This window comes from Danio rerio, chromosome 4, assembly GCF_052040795.2.
Source record: "Danio rerio strain M-AB ecotype USA chromosome 4, GRCz13ab, whole genome shotgun sequence".
Lineage (NCBI taxonomy): Eukaryota > Metazoa > Chordata > Actinopteri > Cypriniformes > Danionidae > Danio > Danio rerio.
In genome coordinates this window covers 75,112,501-75,135,000 of record NC_141024.2, presented here as the reverse complement: position 1 = coordinate 75,135,000, position 22,500 = coordinate 75,112,501, and the positions used below count along the sequence as shown (strand labels likewise).

General features: G+C 42.2%; 1 protein-coding gene across 2 annotated transcripts in view; it reads left to right on the top strand.

Moving 5' to 3' along the window:
• Positions 1-22,500, top strand: part of LOC137491375 (NACHT, LRR and PYD domains-containing protein 3-like) — a 31,403-nt gene that overhangs the window by 4,674 nt on the left and 4,229 nt on the right. The window contains exons 5-12 of one of the 2 annotated variants that reach the window (NM_001444715.1): positions 1,137-1,244; positions 1,706-1,790; positions 2,711-2,906; positions 2,998-4,765; positions 13,051-13,224; positions 13,342-13,515; positions 13,661-13,834; positions 15,650-15,823. In NM_001444715.1, coding sequence (NP_001431644.1) covers positions 1,137-1,244; positions 1,706-1,790; positions 2,711-2,906; positions 2,998-4,765; positions 13,051-13,224; positions 13,342-13,515; positions 13,661-13,834; positions 15,650-15,823 — 2,853 coding nt within the window. Of the gene's footprint in view, positions 1-1,136; positions 1,429-1,705; positions 1,791-2,710; positions 2,907-2,997; positions 4,766-13,050; positions 13,225-13,341; positions 13,516-13,660; positions 13,835-15,649; positions 15,824-22,500 lie in introns of those variants that run through there. The other variant, XM_088649702.1, reaches the window with a different exon arrangement.

The window sequence follows — 22,500 nt, the reverse complement described above, 5'->3', positions numbered from 1 at the left end:
TGGAGTCATTAGTAAATGAATCAGTTGTTTGGATTAATCAAATGACTCAATGACTTTTGATGATTTTAGACATTTACAGACACCTAGTGATGGTTTTAGTTTCTTATTCAGAGTATCTTTTAGACAGGCAAGGGGACAAAACAAGCAATCAATCATAATCAAGAGTAATCCACAAAGAGTAATCCAATATCCAGACAGCGAACAATAAACACAGAAGATTAAAACACACACCAGCGAAACACGCTCTGAGTGTACATGAACGAGTAACACACCGCTAATCCACAAGAGTACTCCAGTAAACAGAGCTGATGGCTGATGTTGGAGCGCTGCTTCATGAAGCTTCAATACCTTTACATTTATTTTGTTGTAAATCAGTGGATCAGAGCATTTGACAGATCTATTGACAGCTCAGTTTAGCCAGTTCTGGAAAATGTTTGGTCGTCCCACACATCTTCCGTTAAAGGATTATGGGGTCACAGTGCTCTGAGGAACCTTCAGTGCAGCAGAAATGTTTCTGTAACCTCGGCCAGATCTGTGTCTTGCCACAATTCAGTCTCTGAGCTGTTCAGGCAGTTCCTCTGACCTCATGATTGTCATTGGCTCTGAGATGCATTGTGAGCTGTAAGCTCTTATATAGACAGGTGTGTGGCTTTAATCAAGTCCAATCAGTGTAATCAAACACAGCTGGACTCAACTGACGGTGAAGAACCATCTCAAGGAGGATCAGAAGAAATGGACAGCAGCTGAGTTCACAGCAAAGAGTCTGAACCATGTGATATTTCAGCTTTTCTTTATTAATAAATCTGCAAAAACGTCTACAGTTCAGTGTTGTTCTGTCAGTATGGGCTGCTGTGTGGACATTAATGAGGAAACAATGAACTTAAATGATTTTAGCAAATGACCACAATAAAACAAAGAGTGAGTCTGAATACTTTCTGTACGCACTGTAAGTCTAATCTGTTTAACAGACCTGATCAGCCTGACCTTGAGCTAAGAGTTACTTTGTGCTAGTTTTGTGCCGAGTGAAATGTGTTTTTTTCCAATAATTTTCTCTTTTGTCAGTTTTAATACAAGGTGTACAAAGGAGACTGAAGTTTGTCCTGCAGTTTATTCCTCTGGTGTGTTTGTGTGTTCAGTGTGAGATCAGGATCACGTGTGTCCAGCTCTGTGTCTCTGAAGAGTGACTGGTCAATGGATCGTCCACCACCAAACCTCAGTGAGAAAACACCATCATCTGCCCAAAGGTATATTGTGTTTCACATTATTGATCACACATGGATTGTTTCAGGCATATTATTGTGAACCAACAATTCAGTAAAGAGAATCACTTCTGAATGAATCAGTAGTGTGAATGAATCAAATTACTCAATGACTCAATGACTTTGACTCATTTACAGACACCTAGTGGCAGATTTAGTTTCTTATTCAGTGTCAGTATCATGTCATCTTCATCCTCATGTCATTTCTATTATTTGTGTGACATAAAACATGTTTTGAAGATGTTTATAACCCAACTATTTTGTAAATATATCTAAATATAGATGAAGCATTGGGAAAAAAAATGAATACATGACACAGCAGTGGTCCAGTGGTCTCCTTATTATAAGCGCCACTACAGAATATTCATTATTTTCAGTGTTTGTAAGATATATCTGTATCTGTTTGCCTCTAAATGTGTTATTACAGTAGTTTTACCTGTTAACAGTGTTGAATATGAGTCAGCAGATTCAGGAGACGAGACTCACAGGAGACACAAGAGCTTCACAGACAATCTCCAGTGGATCTTCCAGGTGAGAAAAACTCATTTAGATTCATATTTTACTTGTAAATATAACACACAAAATGTTTCCTGGAAAAGATCCTGCTTCTGCAACACATTTCATTTGTAAGTGTTATTTTTCATGTAATTAAAGATGTTAAAAATTAAAAAGTATTTGTCAAGTGAGGAATAATTGACTGCAGTTCATTGAATTATTCGCAAATAGTTCACACCTGTGATTCACGTAAAGTCACCGTTACACATTTAGTGTGTATTATTTTCTAATAATTCAACAGACCACAGTGGATTATTCTGCAGTTTTTATTCGATGTCTGAACAATGATAGCCAGACCAAAAAAAAAGGCAAAATTTAAGCTGTCAGAAAAAAATCTACTAAACATCTAACTATAGTCCAGAACTAGACTAGTCCTCAAACACACAGATCAGACAGATTCACACTGCTGCATATCTGATGACTAGTCTAGTTTTGGGCTGTTGGTAAACATCTATTAGACTTCTTTTAAATATAAATGTAATAATTGAAATCTGTTTGCTGGGATGCCGATGTTCCCACAGCTAAAGCCGCCATGTTGTGTTCCAGACATTTGTCAGGTTTTTGTCCTCAAACTTCTCCTGTGTGTGAAACTAGTTTCTTACAAATCCAAAGCTTTCTGTGTGTTTTGATGTGATGTTTGACTGTGGAGTTACTGGAATCATTCAGTGTAGAGATATGAAACTGTCATGTGCTCAAAACCTGCCAAATCTGCTTTAGCTGTGTGTTTATCTGAAAATAACAACACCTTACAAAGTTTATCAGCCAATCAGAATCAAGCGTTCAACAGACTCATATTATAATGTCTTTTTGTCTTTATTGAGTAGTTTGTGGACGCACAACTGTATGTTAATGAATGTTTTATTTAAATATTGATCTTCTCTTTTCTTCAATCATAGAATCTTGAGAGCAAAATGATCAGATTTCTGAAAAATCAACTGGAAAACTTTAGGAAAATCTTACAAGAAGAAAACAGACAAGAGTTTGTAAAGGAGTTTAATGAGGACAGAAGCATTATCACAGAAGCAGCTCTTGATCTCACACTCTTCTTCCTGAGAGAGATGAAGCAAGATCAAGCTGCTGATACTCTCCAGGGTAAGAGACTCATGGGTATCTGTCAGACTGTCACTACAAATAAGTCAAAACTCAAGACTAAATCTCTCTGTTTCTTTGCTCCTGTGTTTAGGCGAGCTGTTTTTCATTAATCAGCTTAAATGTAGCCTGAAGAAGAAATATCAAAGTGTGTTTGAAGGAATTGCTCAGCAAGGAGACTCCACACTTCTGAATAACATCTACACAGATCTCTATATCACTCAGGGTGCGAGTGAACAGGTCAACACTGAACATGAGATCAGACAGATTGAAGCTGCTTCCAGACGTCATCAGTCACTAGAGATACAGGTTGAATGCAAACATTTGTTTGAAGCAGCTGAACAAGACGAGCGGATCAGAACTGTCCTGACAAAAGGAGTTGCTGGCATCGGGAAATCAGTCTCTGTGCAAAAGTTTGTTCTGGATTGGGCTGAAGGGAAAGAAAATCAAGACATCAGCTTCATATTTCCTCTTCCATTCAGAGAGATGAACTTAAAGGAGAAAGAAAGACAAAGTTTAAAAGACCTCATAACTCAGTTTTTCCCAGAGACTAAAGGACTGAACCTTACAAGAAGCACACGATTCAAAGTCCTGTTCATCCTTGATGGATTGGATGAATGTCGTCTTCCTCTGAACTTTGCTGGTAATGAGACGTGTGGTGATGTATCTTCAGCAGTCTCTCTGGATGTTCTCCTGACGAACCTCATCAAGGGAAATCTGCTTCCTTCTGCTCTCATCTGGATCACCAGCAGACCAGCAGCTGCCAGTAAGATTCCTGCTGACTGTATCGACCGGCTGACAGAGATACGAGGATTCAATGATGCCCAAAAGGAGGAGTACTTTAGAAAGAGACTCACAGATCAGAATCAGGCCAGAGAAATCATTGATCACATTAAACAGTCAAAGAGTCTCTTTATTATGTGCCACATCCCAGTCTTCTGCTGGATTTCAGCCACTGTTCTCCAGAACATACTGAAACTGAAACACAGGGCTCATGCTGAAACACTGCAGGAATCTCCCAAGACTCTGACACAGATGTACACACACTTTCTCCGCTTTCAGATCCAGCAGAGCAGAAGAAAGTTTGATGGAGAAAACACAGCAGATGTCTCCTGGGATCCAAACCTCATCCTTTCACTGGGGAAACTGGCCTTCCAGCAGCTGGACAGAAACAATGTGATCTTCTATGAGAGCGATCTGAAAGACTGTGGCATTGACGTCTATAAGGCATCGGTGTACTCAGGCATGTGTACCCAGATCTTTAAGCAGGAGACGGGAATCATTCTTGGTACCATGTACTGCTTTCTTCACTTGAGCATTCAGGAGTTCATTGCAGCCCTTTATCAACATCTGTTTCTAGACAGCGGCAAGACACAAGCAAAAAAAAGCAGAGATGAGATCATGATTGATTTCCTGAAGACTGCAGTGGACAAGGCTCTGGAAAGTGAGAATGGACATCTGGACCTTTACCTTCGCTTCCTTCTCGGCCTGTCACTGCAGTCCAATCGACAACTCTTACGAGGCCTGTTGACACAGCAGGATGACAGAGACCAGAGCAAAGAGGAAATAATTGCCTACATCAAGCAGAAACTTGAAGGGAATCTGTCTCCAGAGAGATCCATCAATCTGTTCTACTGTCTGAATGAACTGAACGACCAAACTCTGCTGAAAGAGATTCAGTCTCACCTCAGTAGAGGAAGTCTGTCATCTGCTCGCCTTTCACCTGCCCAGTGGTCTGCTCTGGTCTTTGTGTTGTTGACCTCAGAGGAGGAGCTGGAGGAGTTTGAGCTTCAGAAATTCCAGAGATCAGACGAGTGTCTCATCAGACTATCAGCAGTCATCAAAACCTCCAAAAGAGCTCTGTAAGTCAACGTCCTTCTTTTTTTTCATCTAAGAAGTAGACATTTTCTGAATTTAAATAATACAGTATATTATGTTAATGGTCATGAGCTGATCGAAAGGACAAGATTTTGGATACAAGCAGCCAAAATGAGTTTGCTTCGCAGGGTTGCAGAGCGCACCCTTATAGACAGGGTCTGGAGCTCTGCCATATGGGAGGAGCTCAGAGTAGAGCCACTGCACCTCCACATCGACAATTCAATTCATCTTTATTTCTATAGCACTTTTACAATGTAGATTGCGTCAAAGCAGCTTCACATGGAAGATCATAGTAAATTGAAACAGTGTCGGTTCAGTTTTGTGTTGAAGTTCAGTTCAGTTCAGTTCAGTATGGTTTACTTTTCACTGCTGACAGTTCAAACACTGAACAGCAGAAGTCAGCTGAGTTGGCTCGGGCATCTGTCCCACCGGGAGGAGGCTTCAGCGAAGACCCAGGACATGCTGGAGGGACTTTGTCTCTCGGCTGGCCTGGGAACGCCTCAGGATCCACCCGGAGGAGCTGGTGCAAGTGTTTGGGGAGAGGGAAGTCTGGGATTCTCTCCTAAGACTGCTGCCCCTGCGACCCGGCCATGGATAAGCGGATGAAAATAAGAAATGACATGACATCATGTTAATGAACATGCACAATATTGATATCAACTAAACTGCAAAATACATTAATAATTGTTCATTATGTAATGTTTTAGTGCTTTTTAAATAACATTCAGATTCAGGTTTTGGCAGTGGTTGTTTAAGGGATAGTTTACCCAAAAAGTGAATTTACTAATTCTTACTCACTCTTTATGGATATAAACCTTTCTAAAACTTTGTTTTCTCCAGTTGAACATAAAAGAAGATAATTTGAAGAAAACTGAAACCTGTAACCATTGACTTACACACCAGTTGTTTTTCCTACCATGTAGGTCAATAGCTAATGGTGATTAGCTGTCATAAAAAGATATGGTGATGATTGGGAGGCCATGATCGTAAGGGCCGATTGAGGGACTTTGGCCAGGACACCGGGGCTACACCCCTGCTCTTTATGAGAAGTGCCATGGGATTGTTAAAGACCACAGAGAGTCAGGACCACGGTTTAATGTCTCATCCGAAAGATGGCGCCCACTGACAGTGTAGTGTCCCCTTCACTTTCACTAGGGCATTAGGACTCATGCAGACCACAGGATGTGCGCCCCCTGCTGGCCTAACTAACACCACTTCTAACAGCAACCTAGTTTTCCCATGCGGTCTCACAGCCAGGTACTGGCCAGGCTCAGCTCTGCTTAGCTTCAGGGAGTAACCGGTCTTGGGCTGCAGTGTGATATGGCTGTTATCGTCTAAATTGCACACAAGTCAGCTATAAAATGATACAGCACCTTTAAAGTTCTTTCTGGACTGGAGTGGAATGATCACACTGATGTTTTCTCCATTCTGTCTATTTTGACTCATATCTATGCTGATAATTATCAGGTAACAATGACACAGACACACACTCATACACTATGGTCAGTTTTGTTCACCCCATTCACCTATATCAAATGTCTTCACACTGTGGGGGAAACTGGAGCTGGGACTCAAACCAGCGACCTTCTTGTTGTTAGGCGAAAGTGCTTACCAATGAACCGCCATGCAACCCTCTTCTTTATTTTATCTTCTTCTAATCGTGCAGGCAGGCAAAACAAATGCAAGAGCTGGATCTAGGTTCAGTTCTAATGTTAAATAAAATCCATAAACAAAGAAAATGCCAGAGCTGAAAAGCAGAAAACACAAGCAAGAGAAACACAAACACATACAGCAAACTATGATCAACACATAATGACTGAAACAGAGGAGCTTAATCACAGAGACTAGGGAGTTAACAAGGGGGTGAAGAGTAACTGGGCAAGTAACATGGGGAAAACTGGGGTGAACACAGAGAACACAAGGACAACACAACAGTACAAGGACAGGACAACCAGGACCGTGACACAGCTCCCTTCTAGGAGAAGATTCCAGATAATCCTCAGAGGAAAACACAAAACAAGAGTGAGTTCAGCAGCTGGAGGTGTTTCAGTGGACAAGGGTGATGGGGAGAGACAGGTTAATGAAACCATGACAGAGTACAGGACAGATGGTGAGGGGGAAACTGACAAGCAGGTGGACAGTGAGGAGGACAAAGCCAAGGCAGGGACTATTAGACAGTAAACCAGAGCAGATCCTGTATATCTGACCTTTTATCTCAAAGGTTTTAGAGAGGATTGTGTCTGTACAGCTGAATGATTTCATGTTTAATAATAACGTTTTTGATACATTTCAGTCAGTTTAGAGCTGGTCATAGCACAGAGTCCGCTCTATTGTGGGTTTCAAATGATGTCTTGCTGGAGGTTGGTTCAGGTAGCCCTGTTCTTATTCTATTATTGGATCTCACTGCTGCTTTTGATACAGTGGATCCTGACATCCTCATTGATCAGCTTAGAAAACACACTGGTATCCAGGGTCTAGCTTTGGACTGGTTCTCTTCATATCTGAAGTATAGAACTACATCAGTCAGTTTGGGCAACTCTTGTTCTTCTGTCATTCAATTAATGTGTGAGGTACTGCAGGGCTTGATGTTGGGTCCAGTTTTGTTTTCCCTTTACTTATTTTCATTGGGAGTTTTTTTTTTTTGAAAAGCATGGTATAAATTACCATCTATATGCTGATGACTCTCAAATCTACTTCCCCAAAATATCTGAGGATCAATCCTTCCTTCAGGCTTTGTTAAATTGTTTGGCTGATATGAGAGATTGGAGAACTCAGCTGCCAGGCTTTTAACAGGCACAGAAAAGGCACATTACACCTGTACTGGTTTTTCTACACTGGCTGCCAATTCAGTACAGAGTACTGCTGTATGTTTATAAATCTCTCTATGGCCTCTGAGTATATTTCTGAGCTAATTAATATACACCAACCCGTGAGATCTCTTCACAGGATCTTCAGGATCGACTCTATTTGCAAGTTTCACGATCATGCTTGATATGTGGAGGTGATAGAGCTTTTTCAGTAGCAGCTTTAAGACTTAACCGTCGCAGTTCTCGGCGAGTGGTAGGAACTGGAAATTGCAATATAGCAACCACTTTAGCTTCTACTGGACGTACTTTTCCCTGTCCAACCTCCTTTCCAAGATATGTGACTGTGGCTTGACCAAATTCGCACTTGGCCAAGTTCAACGTAAGAGATGCCTTTAACAGTCTTGTAAAAACTGCTTTTAACAACGAAATGTGTTCACACCAAGTCATAGAATAGACTTCCACATCATCAAAGTAAGCACTACAATTTGGTAAATCACCTAGAACCAAGTTTACAAGATGTTGAAATGTTGCGGGTGCATTTCGAAGTCCAAAGGTCATAGATGTATATTGTGCAAACGAGTCAGGTGTAACAAATGCAGAAATATCTGAAGCTTTGTCAGTAAGAGGAATTTGCCAGTAGCCTTTGAGCATGTCCAATTTTGTAACAAAACGTGCTGTACCAACATTGTCTACACAATCTTCCATTCGTGGTAACGGGTAACTATCCGCAACAATAACAGAGTTAACCTTTCTATAATCTGTACAAAATCTGTACATACCATCAGTATTTGGTACTAACAGACATGGCGAACTCCACGGACTATGACTAGGTTTTGCCAAATTATTTTCTAACAAATAGTTTACTTCCTTGCGCATCAATGATCGTTTATTCATGTTTGAACGATAAGCATGCTGCTTAATAGTATGGGCTGTACCCACATCAATATCATGTTTCAACACATTTGTTTGTGTTGAAACATCGTGAAACACACCATTGAATTCAAATATTAAAGCAATAATATCTTTTCTCTGGTCACAAGACAGATGCTTCAGATATGAATTGAGATCACTGAAAATGTCTGAATTTTTCAGCCTCACACATTGTTGAGTGTGACGAAGTACTACATCATCATCATCAGCATCCCGATTGTCTTCAAAAGATGACTGCGTGACTGTAATGGTAGGAACAGCAGGTTCAGTGTTTGACACGGACGAGTCTTTTCCGATTGTCTCTTTTGCATGATACGCTTTAAGCATATTTATGTGACACACACGAGTTTTACGTTTCCGATCAGGCGTAAGAATAATGTAATCTGTTTCGCTGATTTTCTTTTGAACTATGTAGGGACCTGAAAAACGTGCAGAAAGTGAAGAGCCAGACATCGGTAGGAGTACTAACACTTTATCACCCGCAGTGAATGATCGTACAACCACTTTCTTATCATATTTACGTTTCATGCCTTTCTGTGCAGTAGTTAGTGCATCTTTAGCAAGGGTACACGCAGTGTGTAAGCGTTCACGAAATTTACTGAAATAATCTAGTATGTTCGTTTTTGCACTGGAATCAACCGATTGCATTCGTTCTTTCAAGACTTTTAAAGAACCTCTTACCTGATGAGCTAAAACCAGTTCTGCAGGACTGAATCCAAGAGATTCTTGTACCGTTTCTCGAGTAGCAAACAACATCAGAGGAACACCTTCATCCCAATCTTTCATTTCATTTCCCAATTTTTCGCAACATAGACTTTAACGTCTGATGGAAGCGTTCAAGTGCACCCTGGCTTTCAGGACTTGACACTCGATATTTGATCGCAAGTGACTGTAAAGTCTGTTCAAAAAGTTTGGAGATAAAATTTGTTCCCTGATCAGTCTGGATAACCTGAGGTAAACCAAAGGTAGAGAAAAGCTTGATTAGTGCTTTGATGATTACAGGTGCTGTGATTTTTTTCTAAGAGGTATAGCCTCTGGAAATCTAGTTGCAACACACATTATTGTAAGCAAAAACTGATTACCTGAACTTGTCTTAGGCAACGGTCAAACACAATCCACAAGTATGTGCTGAAATGGTTCACTCACTACTGGAATAGGAATCAAGGGTGCAGGTGGAATTATTGGATTCGGCTTCCCTACTACTTGGCATGTGTGGCAAGCGCGACAATACTTCACCACATCTTTCTTCAAACCAGGCTAAAAGAAGTGCCTTAGAATCCTATCGTAAATTTTTGTGATCCCTAAATGACCAGCAAACTGATGATCATGTGCAAGATATAACACATGCTGTCGGTAAGGAGTTGGAACAGCAATTTGATACACTGCATCCCACTCCAGATCATCATCCGCACTCAGAGACCATTTTCGCATCAATAACTCTTTGTCCATGAAAATTGTACTCTTTGCCTTTTTGTTCTCAACACCTGAAACAGCACCATTAATAAGTGACACAAGAGACTGGTCTTCTTTTTGAGCCATAGTAATTCTCTCACGAGACACAGGTAACTGTAACAGATTATTGTCAGTCACATCAACATTAGCCTTTCCTGCCTGATTTTCCAATGAATCCTCAATAGTGAAATTTTCACCAGCCAAAAAAGGAGAGAAAAATTCAACCACATTTCCCATCTTGCGTGATTGTGCGTGCGTGACTGCGCATGCGGGAAAAATTTCTGGATCTGAACAGGAGTCTAATTGGATACTTACATCTGGCTTATCTAGAACCTCCAACACAGGCGTTACCTTTCCTCCAGCCAAATCATTGCCAAGGATGAAGTCAATGCCTTTTACAGGTAGTGACGACCGAACTGCAACTCGAACAAATCCTGTACACAAATCACTTGTTAAGTGTATACGATGCAGCGGTGCTGTAATACAAGTCATCTCAATTCCTTGAACTATTACATTAGATCCACAGTAGGTGTCGCCAGACAACTGTTTGTCTGCTACAATAAAAGACTGCAGCGCACCAGTGTCCCTAAGTATTTTCACTTTTACCCTTTCATCGCAATTTTCTGATAAGGAAATGAATCCTTCTAAAATGAAAGGTTTGTACTTGTCATCAATGTCATTGTTTTTGTTATTGTCAGGAATCTTAAAAGCAGTGCGAGTGTTTAAAAACCCTACGCTTTTAACTAGTGATTGTGGTTTTCTTTTTAAAACCAAGCAATCGGAAATGACATGACCTTGTTTTCGACAATAAAAACAGGCGCGTTCCTCAGGAACGGTGCTCTTTTAGAACGACTAGGTTGAGATTGAGCAATCTGTGATTTGTCTGAACGTACTGGTGCAAAGACATTTTTGTGTGTTAAAATAAACTCATCAGCCAAAACAGCTGCATGTGAAAGAGAATTAACTTTCTGTTCATTCAAGTACACAACAACACGGTCGAGCAAGCAATTTTTAAACTCCTCTAACAACATTAGTTCCTGCAGTGACTCCATATCATCCACTTTGCTAGCTGTGCACCATTTATCAAATAGTAGCCTTTTCTCTCACGCAAATTCAACAAAAGTCTGTGTACCATTCTTTCTACAACCTCTAAAACACTGTCTGTAAGCTTCTGGAACTAGCTCATAAGCTCTTAGAATTGCAGACTTCACACAATCATATTTTAAACTATCTTCTAAAGATAAAGTTGAGCATACCTCCTGAGCTTTACCGAGTAATTTACATTGCAATAACAATGACCAAACATCCTTAGGCCAGTGCAAAGAAGTAGCTATTCTCTCAAATGCAGTAAAGTATCAATCTACTTCTGATTCTCTAAATTGTGGTACCAAAACAATGTGCTTACCAATGTCAAAGGCATGTGGAGCAGTATCAGTCGGAGTTGAAACATCAGTGGCAGTCGGGGGCAAGGCAGTGGCAGGGGTCGAGGTAGACGGTGGAGCAGAACAGGAGGAAATCTTCATCGCCTCCAGATCTAGTTCCCGTAGCTTGATCTGCGTTTCAGCCTCAATCTCAAGTTTGCGTATTTCCAAACGCAAATTAACTTCAGCCTGCCGAGCTTGCTCTTTATCATGAGCTTCCAGTTGCAAGCGTGCCAAACGGACTTTCAGTCTCGCATCACTCCTTGAAACAGAGGACATTGGGGAGAATGGATCAAAGGGAGGCAATCCAGCCTTTGCCGCCGCATCAACCTTAGCTTGACCCTGCAGATCCTACTCAGCACCCACACTAAGATGTTCGACCACCACGTCATCAAGAATTACTTTATCAACATTCTCACTCACCTTTTCCACTGGCAGCACATTTTTTATACAAATTCTCAAGTATGCAATCCCTTAGTTCTGCCTTACGACTGTGTTTACTTACTTCAATCTGGTAGTGGTCAGCCACCAGCAATAAGTCCTGCTTTCTGCATCTGCTAATCTGCTCTACTGTTGGGTTTTTCATAAAGTTTTGTACACTAAACACCTCCATTACCTAGATAAGGCAAACTAGTATTATGATATTTCTCTGCCTGAAATATACGCACTACTCACTCTAGCACAATTGTCACCACCAAACACAAATAATCATAACTTCCGGTCTCTAAAAATCTCTAAAGCATGTCAAATTAGTATTTAGATATCCCGGATGAGCCCCCAATTAAATGTTACGGTTATTTTAAGATGAAAACGCTAGGGTTAAAGCAACATTTAAAACTTATGACTCTTTATGAATGGAGGCTGCAATGGAGCAGACAAACAACCAAATTATGCCAAAATAAGTGTTTATTTTACAAAGTGGATAAATGATAAACAAAGTATATACAAAATAAAGAAAACAAGAATAAATAAATGGTTGTAATAAAGGGGAGGAGGAACAAAAGTGGCGCCAAAGAAAAGAAAATAACAAAACACAACTCTAACTAGAACCCACAATCTCTATACCATCTAATAAAAGAAAAAGAAAGAAAAATCTTCAGCGTTTTCACGCCCTATATAAACTACACTTCTAAACTCAAATGTAAACAAAACTTACAATTAGTAGCGCACACTTCTAAACTAGTGTTTATAATACATTGGTATCTCCTACGTGTAGCAACATGTAGGTCACGTGACATCTACCCTGTTCCTGGAATCCCACTGATGTCGTATATCTGGTAATCAGAGAGAAAACACAATTAGAACACTTTTAAAGATCGATTTCAGCACAAATGATTATAACACACATAACACAAGAAACTGTCACATAATCCAGCCATCCAGCAAAACACACAGTCAACCAACATAGCAAACACACAACAATGAGCAAGCAAAAATCAAGCTAGCTTTCGACTGCACCGGCTTCCTTTTAAAGTGGGGAAGTCTGCTTGTGATTGGACAATGATGATGTCATCGCAAATGGTAATGTTGATTTAAAGCTAAAATCAGCAGATGTGCTCACTAATTAGTGAAGTTAAACCAGTCACTACAGTCAGATGTGCTTCAGACTATTAAACACTCCAGATTAACACATACATATTGTGTTTGGCCTCTACACAGGCTACAGCGCTGTAAACTCACTGTTCGGTCCTGTGAGAGTTTGTCTTCAGCTCTACAATCCTCAAACTGTGTGCTGAGAGAGCTGGACCTGAGTAACAATGACCTGCAGGATTCAGGAGTGAAGCTTCTCTCTGATGGACTGAAGAGTCAACACTGTAAACTGGAGACACTGAGGTCTGAGTTTAAACACCTGATTGATTGATTGATTGATTGATTGATTGATTTTTTGTTTTGTTACATCAGACAAATCACATTATCAGTGTGTTTTTAATAATGTGTGCTCTTTCTCAGATTGATGACATGTAAACTCACTGCCGATTCTTGCGAGAGTTTTTCTTCAGCTCTACAATCCTCAAACTGTGTGCTGAGAGAGCTGGACCTGAGTAACAATGACCTGCAGGATTCAGGAGTGAAGAAGCTCTCTGATGGACTGAAGAGTCAACACTGTAAACTGGAGATATTGAGGTCTGAGTTTAAACACCTGCTTGATTGATTGATTGATTGATTGATTGATTGATTGATTGATTGATTGATTGATTGATTTTTTGTTTTGTTACATCAGGTCACATTAACAGTGTAGTTTTTAGTAATTTGTGTTCTTCTTTCTCAGAATGGTCATGTGTAATCTCACTGTTCGGTCCTGTGAGAGTTTGTCTTCAGCTCTACAATCCTCAAACTGTGTGCTGAAAGAGCTGGACCTGAGTAACAATGACCTGCAGAATTCAGGAGTGAAGAAGCTCTCTGATGGACTGAAGAGTCGACACTGTAAACTGGACACACTGAGGTAAATGATTCTCCACTCTACAATAACTACAGTCAGACAGTTTCATATTAGAGCTCTTCATGCTTGAACATGTTAACCCTGGGTGATACTAAACCCCAGATAACAGGAATTATGGTTTATCAGTAATTGTGTTTCACACTGCTCATACTATACCTGTAGTTAACCCTCAGGGGTCTGAGGTGTTTTTGGGACCCCTGAGATGTTTTGACATGCCCTGACATCTGTGCTGATTTCAGCGACTTATTACACAGAACTGGCCAACATGTGTTTCATTAGTGTTCAGCACAAACTGAGCTACAATAATATTTGGGAAATATTGATGTTCATGCTTGTGTTTTTTAGAAAACAAATATTATGTGTGGTTAGTAGGTTTTAGAGGAAAAAAACCACACTGAATGTGCCTGAACAAGAGTTTAGAGTAAGCAGTCTTGTAGTCTAGAATATTTACTGCACAATTATGTGAAATTATTCTGTTCTCTCATTCAGAGAAAACATTACAATGATCTACATTTTGTTAAGTGTGTTTTGGGTGATCTCAGCTGTATGTGTGAGTGACAATGCTCATGAATAATTCACACCTGAGAGACAACAGACACTCCCCCACTCACCCATCAAGGGCAGTGTACAGCAATGTCCATCTGCAGAAGCTAGCCCAAACTCAATGCTTGTTGTGTTACTGCTGTGTGACCATGTAAACACTCTGGGTGAACAATATACAGTGCTCAGCATATATAAGTACAGCCCTCACTAATCTCTCTTTTACATTCATAGTTTAATAGGAAGCTCTACAGTATTATATGTGTGCATATACAATAGATTAGCCAAATCTGGAGCTCATCTAACAAAATAACTTAAGGTAACAGTCCAAAAACTAGCACACTTAAATTTATGTGTTATAGAAAAATATTAAATACAAAATTAAAAAGGAAGAAAAATCAAGAGAAGCAAAACAATGGAAAAATCAGAAAATGTGTAGGTTTTTTTGCAATATTTAGCCTGAATTTAATTGTATTATCTTTCAATTTCTGAATGTGTTTGGTGACTAAAATATGATGTTCATGAATAAATCAGTTTAATAAATGTGTTCTGTTTAAATGCAGCAGAATACACTGCCTATATTGACTGAGAAATGGAGGAAAGTCTTGGTTTTCAGAATGGGCTGTCCTCCATTATGCTGAGCGCTGTATGTGACTTATACAGCCGCACATATAATATATATTTGAAATGGTGTAAAACGTGTTCGCCAAACTCTCTTGTGCATTAATCCAGCATTTAATAATCATTTCTGAATGAGTCTGAGACACTGAAGTAGAGGAATGACAAACGCTTTAAACACAAGAATAAATCAGATTTAAAGATGAAAAACAATTACTGTAAATCTAAATCATATTTGAAGAGCTTTAATATAGATTTCACTAATAGTTGCAGTCTCAGTTCACTGTTTGAAAACTTTACCAGGTTGTGTCTGTCTGTGGGTGTCAACATTCAACATCACTTTCTGTGTGAACAGCCCTTAAATATTACCAGATGTGGAGCCCAAATGTGCTGGGGTAATATTTTATTTATATTGATATGAACTTCTACAGATGATGTCGAGTCCTTGTTGAGTGTGTGTGTGTGTGTGCGTGTGTGTGTGTGTGTGTGTGTGTGTGTGTGTTTGCTGATGCGAGGGCTCGATCAATAAGGAGAGCTGATCAGGATGTGTGTGTTCATCACTGCTGTTGACATGAGCAGAAACAGCAGTCAGCATCTTCACAACACAAAGAGATGTGTGATTGTCCAACTGTGTGATGTGGACTATTGCTGTGTTTGTAGATTGTCTGGCTGTATGGTGACAGAGGAAGGCTGTGGTTTTCTGTCTTCAGCTCTGACTTCAAACCCCTCACACCTGAGAGAGCTGGATCTGAGCTACAATCATCCAGGAGATTCAGGAGTCAAGCTGCTCTCTAAACAACTGAAGGATCCAAACTACACACTGGACAAACTCAAGTATGTGGAGCAGCACTGCCTTTTTTATTGTGAATACAGATACTTTGATACTTCACTGCTCTTCTAGTGTCCAGATATGAATCAAAGCTGTTAAATATGTCAGTGCACTGGGGCAGTTCTCACATTTCAAGAGTTCACACTTAGATACTGTTTGACAACTTGTTAGCAAGTTAGCAGGTTTGGCATGCTGTCCCGGGAGAGAACCCTGAGCTCGGAGATAGTTGAGCCCAGGGTTCCCGCCAGGTCCATAAAGCATGTGAGGGGAGTACGAGGTCAGGTGTTCTCGAGAGCTCCCCTCGGCAAAAGAGGAAAGGAGGAGAAGGGGTGGATGGGGGGTTTCTTCGGAAAACGAAGATAGGGGTGTACATTTTAGCTAGGTTATTTATAGTGGGTTTGGATCGTTCCGATTGGCTAGCTAATGAGCTTAGATGAGTGGCCGGCTGCAGTCAATCATATCACGTGCTCCTCTCGAAATTAGTTTATGAAACTTCATTTCAAGAGTTCACACTTAGATACTGTTTGACAACTTGTTAGCAAGTTAGCAGGTTTGGCATGCTGTCCCGGGAGAGAACCCTGAGCTCGGAGATAGTTGAGCCCAGGGTTCCCGCCAGGTCCATAAAGCATGTGAGGGGAGTACGAGGTCAGGTGTTCTCGAGAGCTCCCCAAATGCATGAGACTCGGGACAGCAGCCGTGTATTCGAAGAAACTCCCCGAAAGGCTTGAAATGCTATATCCGGCTGCTGGATATAGTGGTTGAAAGTGAAGGGGCTCCGATGGGAGCCAAGGGGGATACGGGCTCTTGCGGGAGCCCGTGCCGAGTTGGCGTGGGCTATAAATACTCCAGCTGGATTAGAAACTAAGGGAAACCCCAGCGGGGGTCAGAGCTGTGGGATGGACGGGGATCCAGTTGGAGTCAAAATGATGAGGAGTGAAAAGTGAGGACTCCAGCTGGATGAGGGGGTTACTAGGGCTGCGGGGGGGTCAGGGGCTCCTAAGGAGTAATTGCTCGAGGAACACTCCTTGCGGAGATAGAGCTGTGAGGTGACAGCACTATATATAAATATATATGTATATGCGATATATAGATATATATATATATATAATGGGGAAAACTAAGGCCTTGGGGGGGCGATTTTACTTGACTCCAGCGGGAGTCTAGCTCTTTTGGGCTCTCCAGCGGGAGATAGAGCTGCAAGTGCCATCTCCAGCTAGGGACGGGAACGATGGAGGGCAGGTGGAGGCCCCAGCTGAAGGGTGAGTGGCGGTTGGGCGATGACCCCTGCGGGGGTCGAATGCTCGGGAGCAACTCTTGCTAGAGTTAGAGCTTGAGAGTGACAGCACTATATATAAATATATATGTATATGTGATATATAGATATATATATATATATAATGGGGAAAAACTAAGGCCTTGGGGGGGCTATTTTACTTGACTCCAGCGGGAGTCTAGCTCTTTTGGGCTCTCCAGCGGGAGATAGAGCTGCAAGTGCCATCTCCAGCTAGGGACGGGAACGATGGAGGGCAGGTGGAGGCCCCAGCTGAAGGGTGAGTGGCGTTTGGGCGATGACCCCTGCGGGGGTCGAATGCTCGTGAGCAACTCTTGCGAGTGTTAGAGCTTGAAGGTGACAGCACTATATATAAGTATATATTTATATGCGTGGGTGCATATAGATATATAGATATATAAATAAATGTAAAAAATAAAAGATAAATGTGAAAAATAAATAAGAAATAAAGAAAAATAAGGTCTAGGGCCGGGGAGGGTCAGTGACTCGTGCTCGTGTCACAGCTCAGGGTTGGGTGAGCTAATTGTGGCCAACTCCAGTAGGAGTCGGGAGAGATGATGGTGAGATGGAGACTTCTACTAGAGGGTGACGGGCGGAATAGGTGCTCTGGGAGTGTTCCAGCGGGAACTGAGCATGAGGGTGGCGGCACTATATATAAATTTATATTTATATGCGTGGGTGCATATGAATATACATTTATATAAAACAAATCGAACAGAGAAAATAAAATAAGACTATATTATATAGCATTATAAGAAATGATATATAATATATAAAAGCTAGGGCTGGGGCAAGACTAATATGATTCCTGCCGGAATCAAAGCTCTGTGTAACGTTGTACAGGTTCAGAGCCAAGGGGCGGGGTCCTACAGAAGTCCTAGAATGGGGTGGGGGTAGTGGAGACTTCTGTGGCAGCGGCCTGGGGGGGCGGAGTGGCAGAAGGGGGCTTGGGCAGGAGGAACGTCTGCTGTAGTAAGGTGAGTGTCTAGGTAGAGAAGCTGAGTGCAACTCAAGCTGGAAGAAGGGAAACCGTTAGGAGGCTGGGTCGTGCCTGCTCCTTTACATAATTGGGTAGCTCTTCCGCCCCTGGGGAGCTGGCATGGCTGGGTCTTGACTTGTTCCTGGATTATGCCTGTGCCCTTGGCCGCTGGGATTGGCATTTCTGCTAGTGAGGGTCCTCTGGGCTTCCTTAAGATGGCTGTGGCTCAGCCTGATGTAAGATTTAAAGGCGTCGGAAGACCATCTTCCAAGTGTTTGTATGTGTTGTTGCGTTAACCCTTTGTGTGCGGCTGTGGTGGCGGCTCCGATTCTGAATGAACGGCTGGAGTATGATTCTGATGGGAAGCCTGAATGATGTAGGGTAGCTTTGAGGTGTTTTTGGAACCAAAAGCGTGTCACTGGGTTGTGTGTGTCGTCTATGAACAGGGGGGCTAAGGGACTGTTGCTTAGTGATTTCCTATAGTGAATATAAGCTAGGAGTGTTTGGAAGGGACTTGTGGAGGAGGGAATGTTAAATATGTAGATGCAATGTCCTTTTCTTGATTGATCTGTTTTGCTTTGTTTGATGAGGAAAGAAATTGTCTCCTCATCAATCAGGGTCAGATCAGCTATAGTGGGGTGAATAGAAGGATCAAATTTTGATGTTACTGTAAATTCAGAACATCTGAGAAATCCGAAAAAGGCAAGAATAAACATTGCATCTAGTGTGCGGTCTGTATGAAAAGATGTGTAGCCTTTCCTGAGCGTGGAAATGCATTTGGAGAGTATGTTATGTGTGATGGGCAATCTGGCATCTGGGGTGGGGGGGCGTGCTTTCTGTATGCCTTTAATAAGAAGGCTGACTTGAGAGTTGGCAATGGATTCAGAAATGGAGCCGTACATGAGTTTGTGAAAAAACTGAATACCACTTAAATAGCTCTTAATGGAGTTTGCCTGCATGTTTTTATGAAAATGAAGGTATGTAATAAATGAGCTTATTGTAAGCAGGGAGAAATCTGGGAATATGGTGTTGTATGTGAAATGAAAGTGTTTGAATGTTTTCCATGCAGTGAGATATGCTTGTAAGGTCCTTGGAGCCACAGCCTGCAGAATGAGGGATATGGATGTTTGGTGCAGCTCATGCATTGGATGATTTATTGGAATATCATCTCTGAATAAGGAGGGATGGGAGTCGGGTGCTGCTCTGCCTCCGGCGCTAGTTGTCTGAATCTCTGGAAAAGAAAGCGAGAAAGAGCGTCAGCAATTTGGTTATGAAAACCGGGCACATGTATAGCAGTTATGATAAATTGTTTTTTGGCTGCGGTCCAAATAAGGCGACGGAGAAGCGGCATAAAAAGCGGGAGAGTGAGAGCGCCCTCTGTTAATGCAGTGCACAACGGCTTCGTTGTCACAGTGAATGAGAATGCTAGAGGCAGACCATTCGTCTCCCCATAATAAGGCAGCGGCTACTATGGGGTATAATTCGAATAAAGCAGACGAATATTGAGGTAGAGGAGTTTCCAGCATTTGAGAGGGCCAATCAGAGGCGAACCAGCGGCCTTGGTAGAAACCGCCGAATCCTACCGAGGGAGCTGCGTCCGTGTATAGCTGGATGTCTACGGGGGATGCAATTAGATCGCTATACAGGAATGAGCAGCCGTTCCAGCACTTAAGGAAGGAAATCCACAGGCTGAGTTCATTGCGGCAGGGGTCGGATAACGCTATGTTATCTTCTAAGCTGTGGACGGAAGCTGCGAGTTGTAGGAGGTGAGTGATAAACGGGCGTCCCTGAGGAATGATACGCATGGCAAAATTAAGATGTCCTAATATTGATAGCAGTTCGCGTTTAGAACATTCATGTTTCTCCAAAAATATGGAAGATAGAGAAATGATTCGATCAATTTTCTCTTTGGGCAGCGAAGCTTCAAATTTTTGGGAGTCCAAATTAATGCCTAGAAATTCTAAGCGAGTGCTGGGTCCAGCGGTTTTTTCTTCTGCAAGGGGGATACCCAGCCTAGCGAAAACTGCTTTAGTAGTCGCTAGGTGTTGAGCAGGTGGGGTATGGGGGGGAGAGATGATGAGGAAATCATCAAGGAGGTGGACTACGTGCGGGATTCCGTAATTATTAGCGAGGATCCAACATATAGCTTCTGAAAGCATGTCGAAAATTTTGGGGCTGCTTCTGCAGCCGAACGTAAGACGGACTGCGAAATAAAATTGGGATTTCCAATTGATGCCAAAAAGGTGCCAGAAATCAGGGTGTAACGGCATAATTTTAAAAGCTGACGTAATGTCAACTTTAGCGAGCCAAGCGTTACGGCCGACGAGTTTAATTAGAGAAATTGCTTGGTCTATGTCATGGTAGTTCAATGAGAATTCATCGGGTGAAATTAGACTATTAATGCTTGAAAAGGCAGAATTATGAGGAGAAGACAGGTCGATTATTAGTCGTTTTTTCCCAGAAAATTTTCTGGTGCTACGCCGATTGGACTAATTCGATAGGTGCTAAACGGGGGGGCAAGAAAGGAACCGATCATAAATTTATTATCGATCTCTTTCTTGATTAGATGATCCATCACATCTGGTTCGGCGTTAGCGGATTGGAGATTAGGACATGCGAGGTTATAGGAAGGAAGGGTCGAAACACCAGGGTGGAATCCATTAGACAGACCTGAAATGAGAAATTCAGAAAAATTAGGATCAGGGTGCAAGCATAATTCAGAATACAGATTAGAAATATCAACAGGAGTCGACAAGTAATTTCTATGTTTTTTATTTGCTTTTAGTACTTGGCAGACGACACGAGCGTGTGCGCCGCCGCAGTAGCTACAAGTGTGCAGGAATTTGCACGGGTGGCGAAAGCATCTAGCGATATTAAAGCTTTGACAGATTTGAGAAGGAGGGTTTTGAGAGGAGGGAGGAGGAAGTAGAGAGGGGATAGTGGAAGTAGAAGGGCGAGGTACGTAGCTGGTGGATTTTGGGGTTTGTAGTTCTTTATCGGCGGAGGGAATTACGAAGGGACAGGAAGTGGTCGGGTGAAGGTTAGAGCGGCAGACCGCGCAGGATAGATTGCGACATCCTAAGAATACTCTGTTGTGGAGATCAGTGTCCAAAGCCCCCCAATAAGTACACTGATTCCACTGAGTGACGCGAATTGCACATTTAGCTGAGAATAATTTATGATATGTGTAGAAATGTGTTCCCCCATAGGAGAGCGCGAGCTCTGAGATGATGGCCATATAGTCATTCAGCTCGCGCCTCCTATGGGGAAAAACTGAGCAGATGGTTTCTGTGTATTGTGCGAAGGCTACGTGAAATTCGGCAATGGAGAGTGTGCGAGTTTGTGAACTGACTGGTGGTTTAAGGGTAATAGTGAATTCGCCGCAATCCACCTGTCGCTCTGCTGAGGGAGGTGCTATGGGTGAAAGGAGTGTTGAAAGGTCTATGTCGGCACCTGATAAGATGAGGTTTCTGATGGCATTGGAGATCGGGGGTGGTTCCAGGACTGGAGCATTTTGCGGAATGGGAAGGGGTGTGGCGGTGCTTAGAGTGAAGGGGGGCCGTGCGGAAGAGATGTTAGTACGAAGAGTAGACTGTTGGGGAGGGTTAGTAATGACAGTGGGTGCTTGGTGGAGGGATGTAGAGGGGAAAAAGGAGGTAGTAGAAGAGGGGAAATTAGTAGGAAGAGGAACGGTGTTATGGATCGTAGGAAAAGTTTGAGTGGGAAAAAACTGAGTTGAAGAATGGGGAAGGTTAGAAGGGAGAATAGAATGAGGAGGGTTGAGAGAGGGAGAGATGTCTGGAAGAGCAGGAATGGAGTTTCCGCTGGAAAGTGGAGCTGGAGGCCAGAGAAGGGGAGTGGGAAGTCCTGGAGTGGCGTGATTTTCCTGTGGATTGTCTGTGTTTTGAAAGGTAATGGTAACGGGTGCAGACTGTCCAGTAGCTTGAGGTAGCTTTTTATTTGTTTTCCTGGTTGCTTTCTTGGGTGGTCCGGGGTGGTTAGTTGCTTGCTGTGCAGAAGTCGGTTGAGGATAGGGGGTGTGCCGGGATCGAGTTGGTCTGCTGTCCTGAGGGGGAGGAGTTGGTGAAGGGATGGTTTCGTAGAGTTTCAACAGTTCAGCTTTGTTGCAGCGGTTGGGGATGGATATACCGGCGTTTGTAATGGTCTGACGGAGTTCGGCGACTGTCATTTTATTTGAGATGAGGGATGAGGATCTTGCAGATGCGTATGATGAAGATGGAGAAGGTAAGTTGCGGTTTGGGGTTATGGGGGATGGAGACTGTGTACGGCGATGGGTCCTTGAACTGTAGAGCGGATGGGTCTTCTGCCTCTTATGGGAGCTTCGGTGTTTGTTTGGTTTCCGGTTGGGGCTTGTTGTCCTTGTGCTGGTGTTCCTAGGGGAGTGGGTGTAT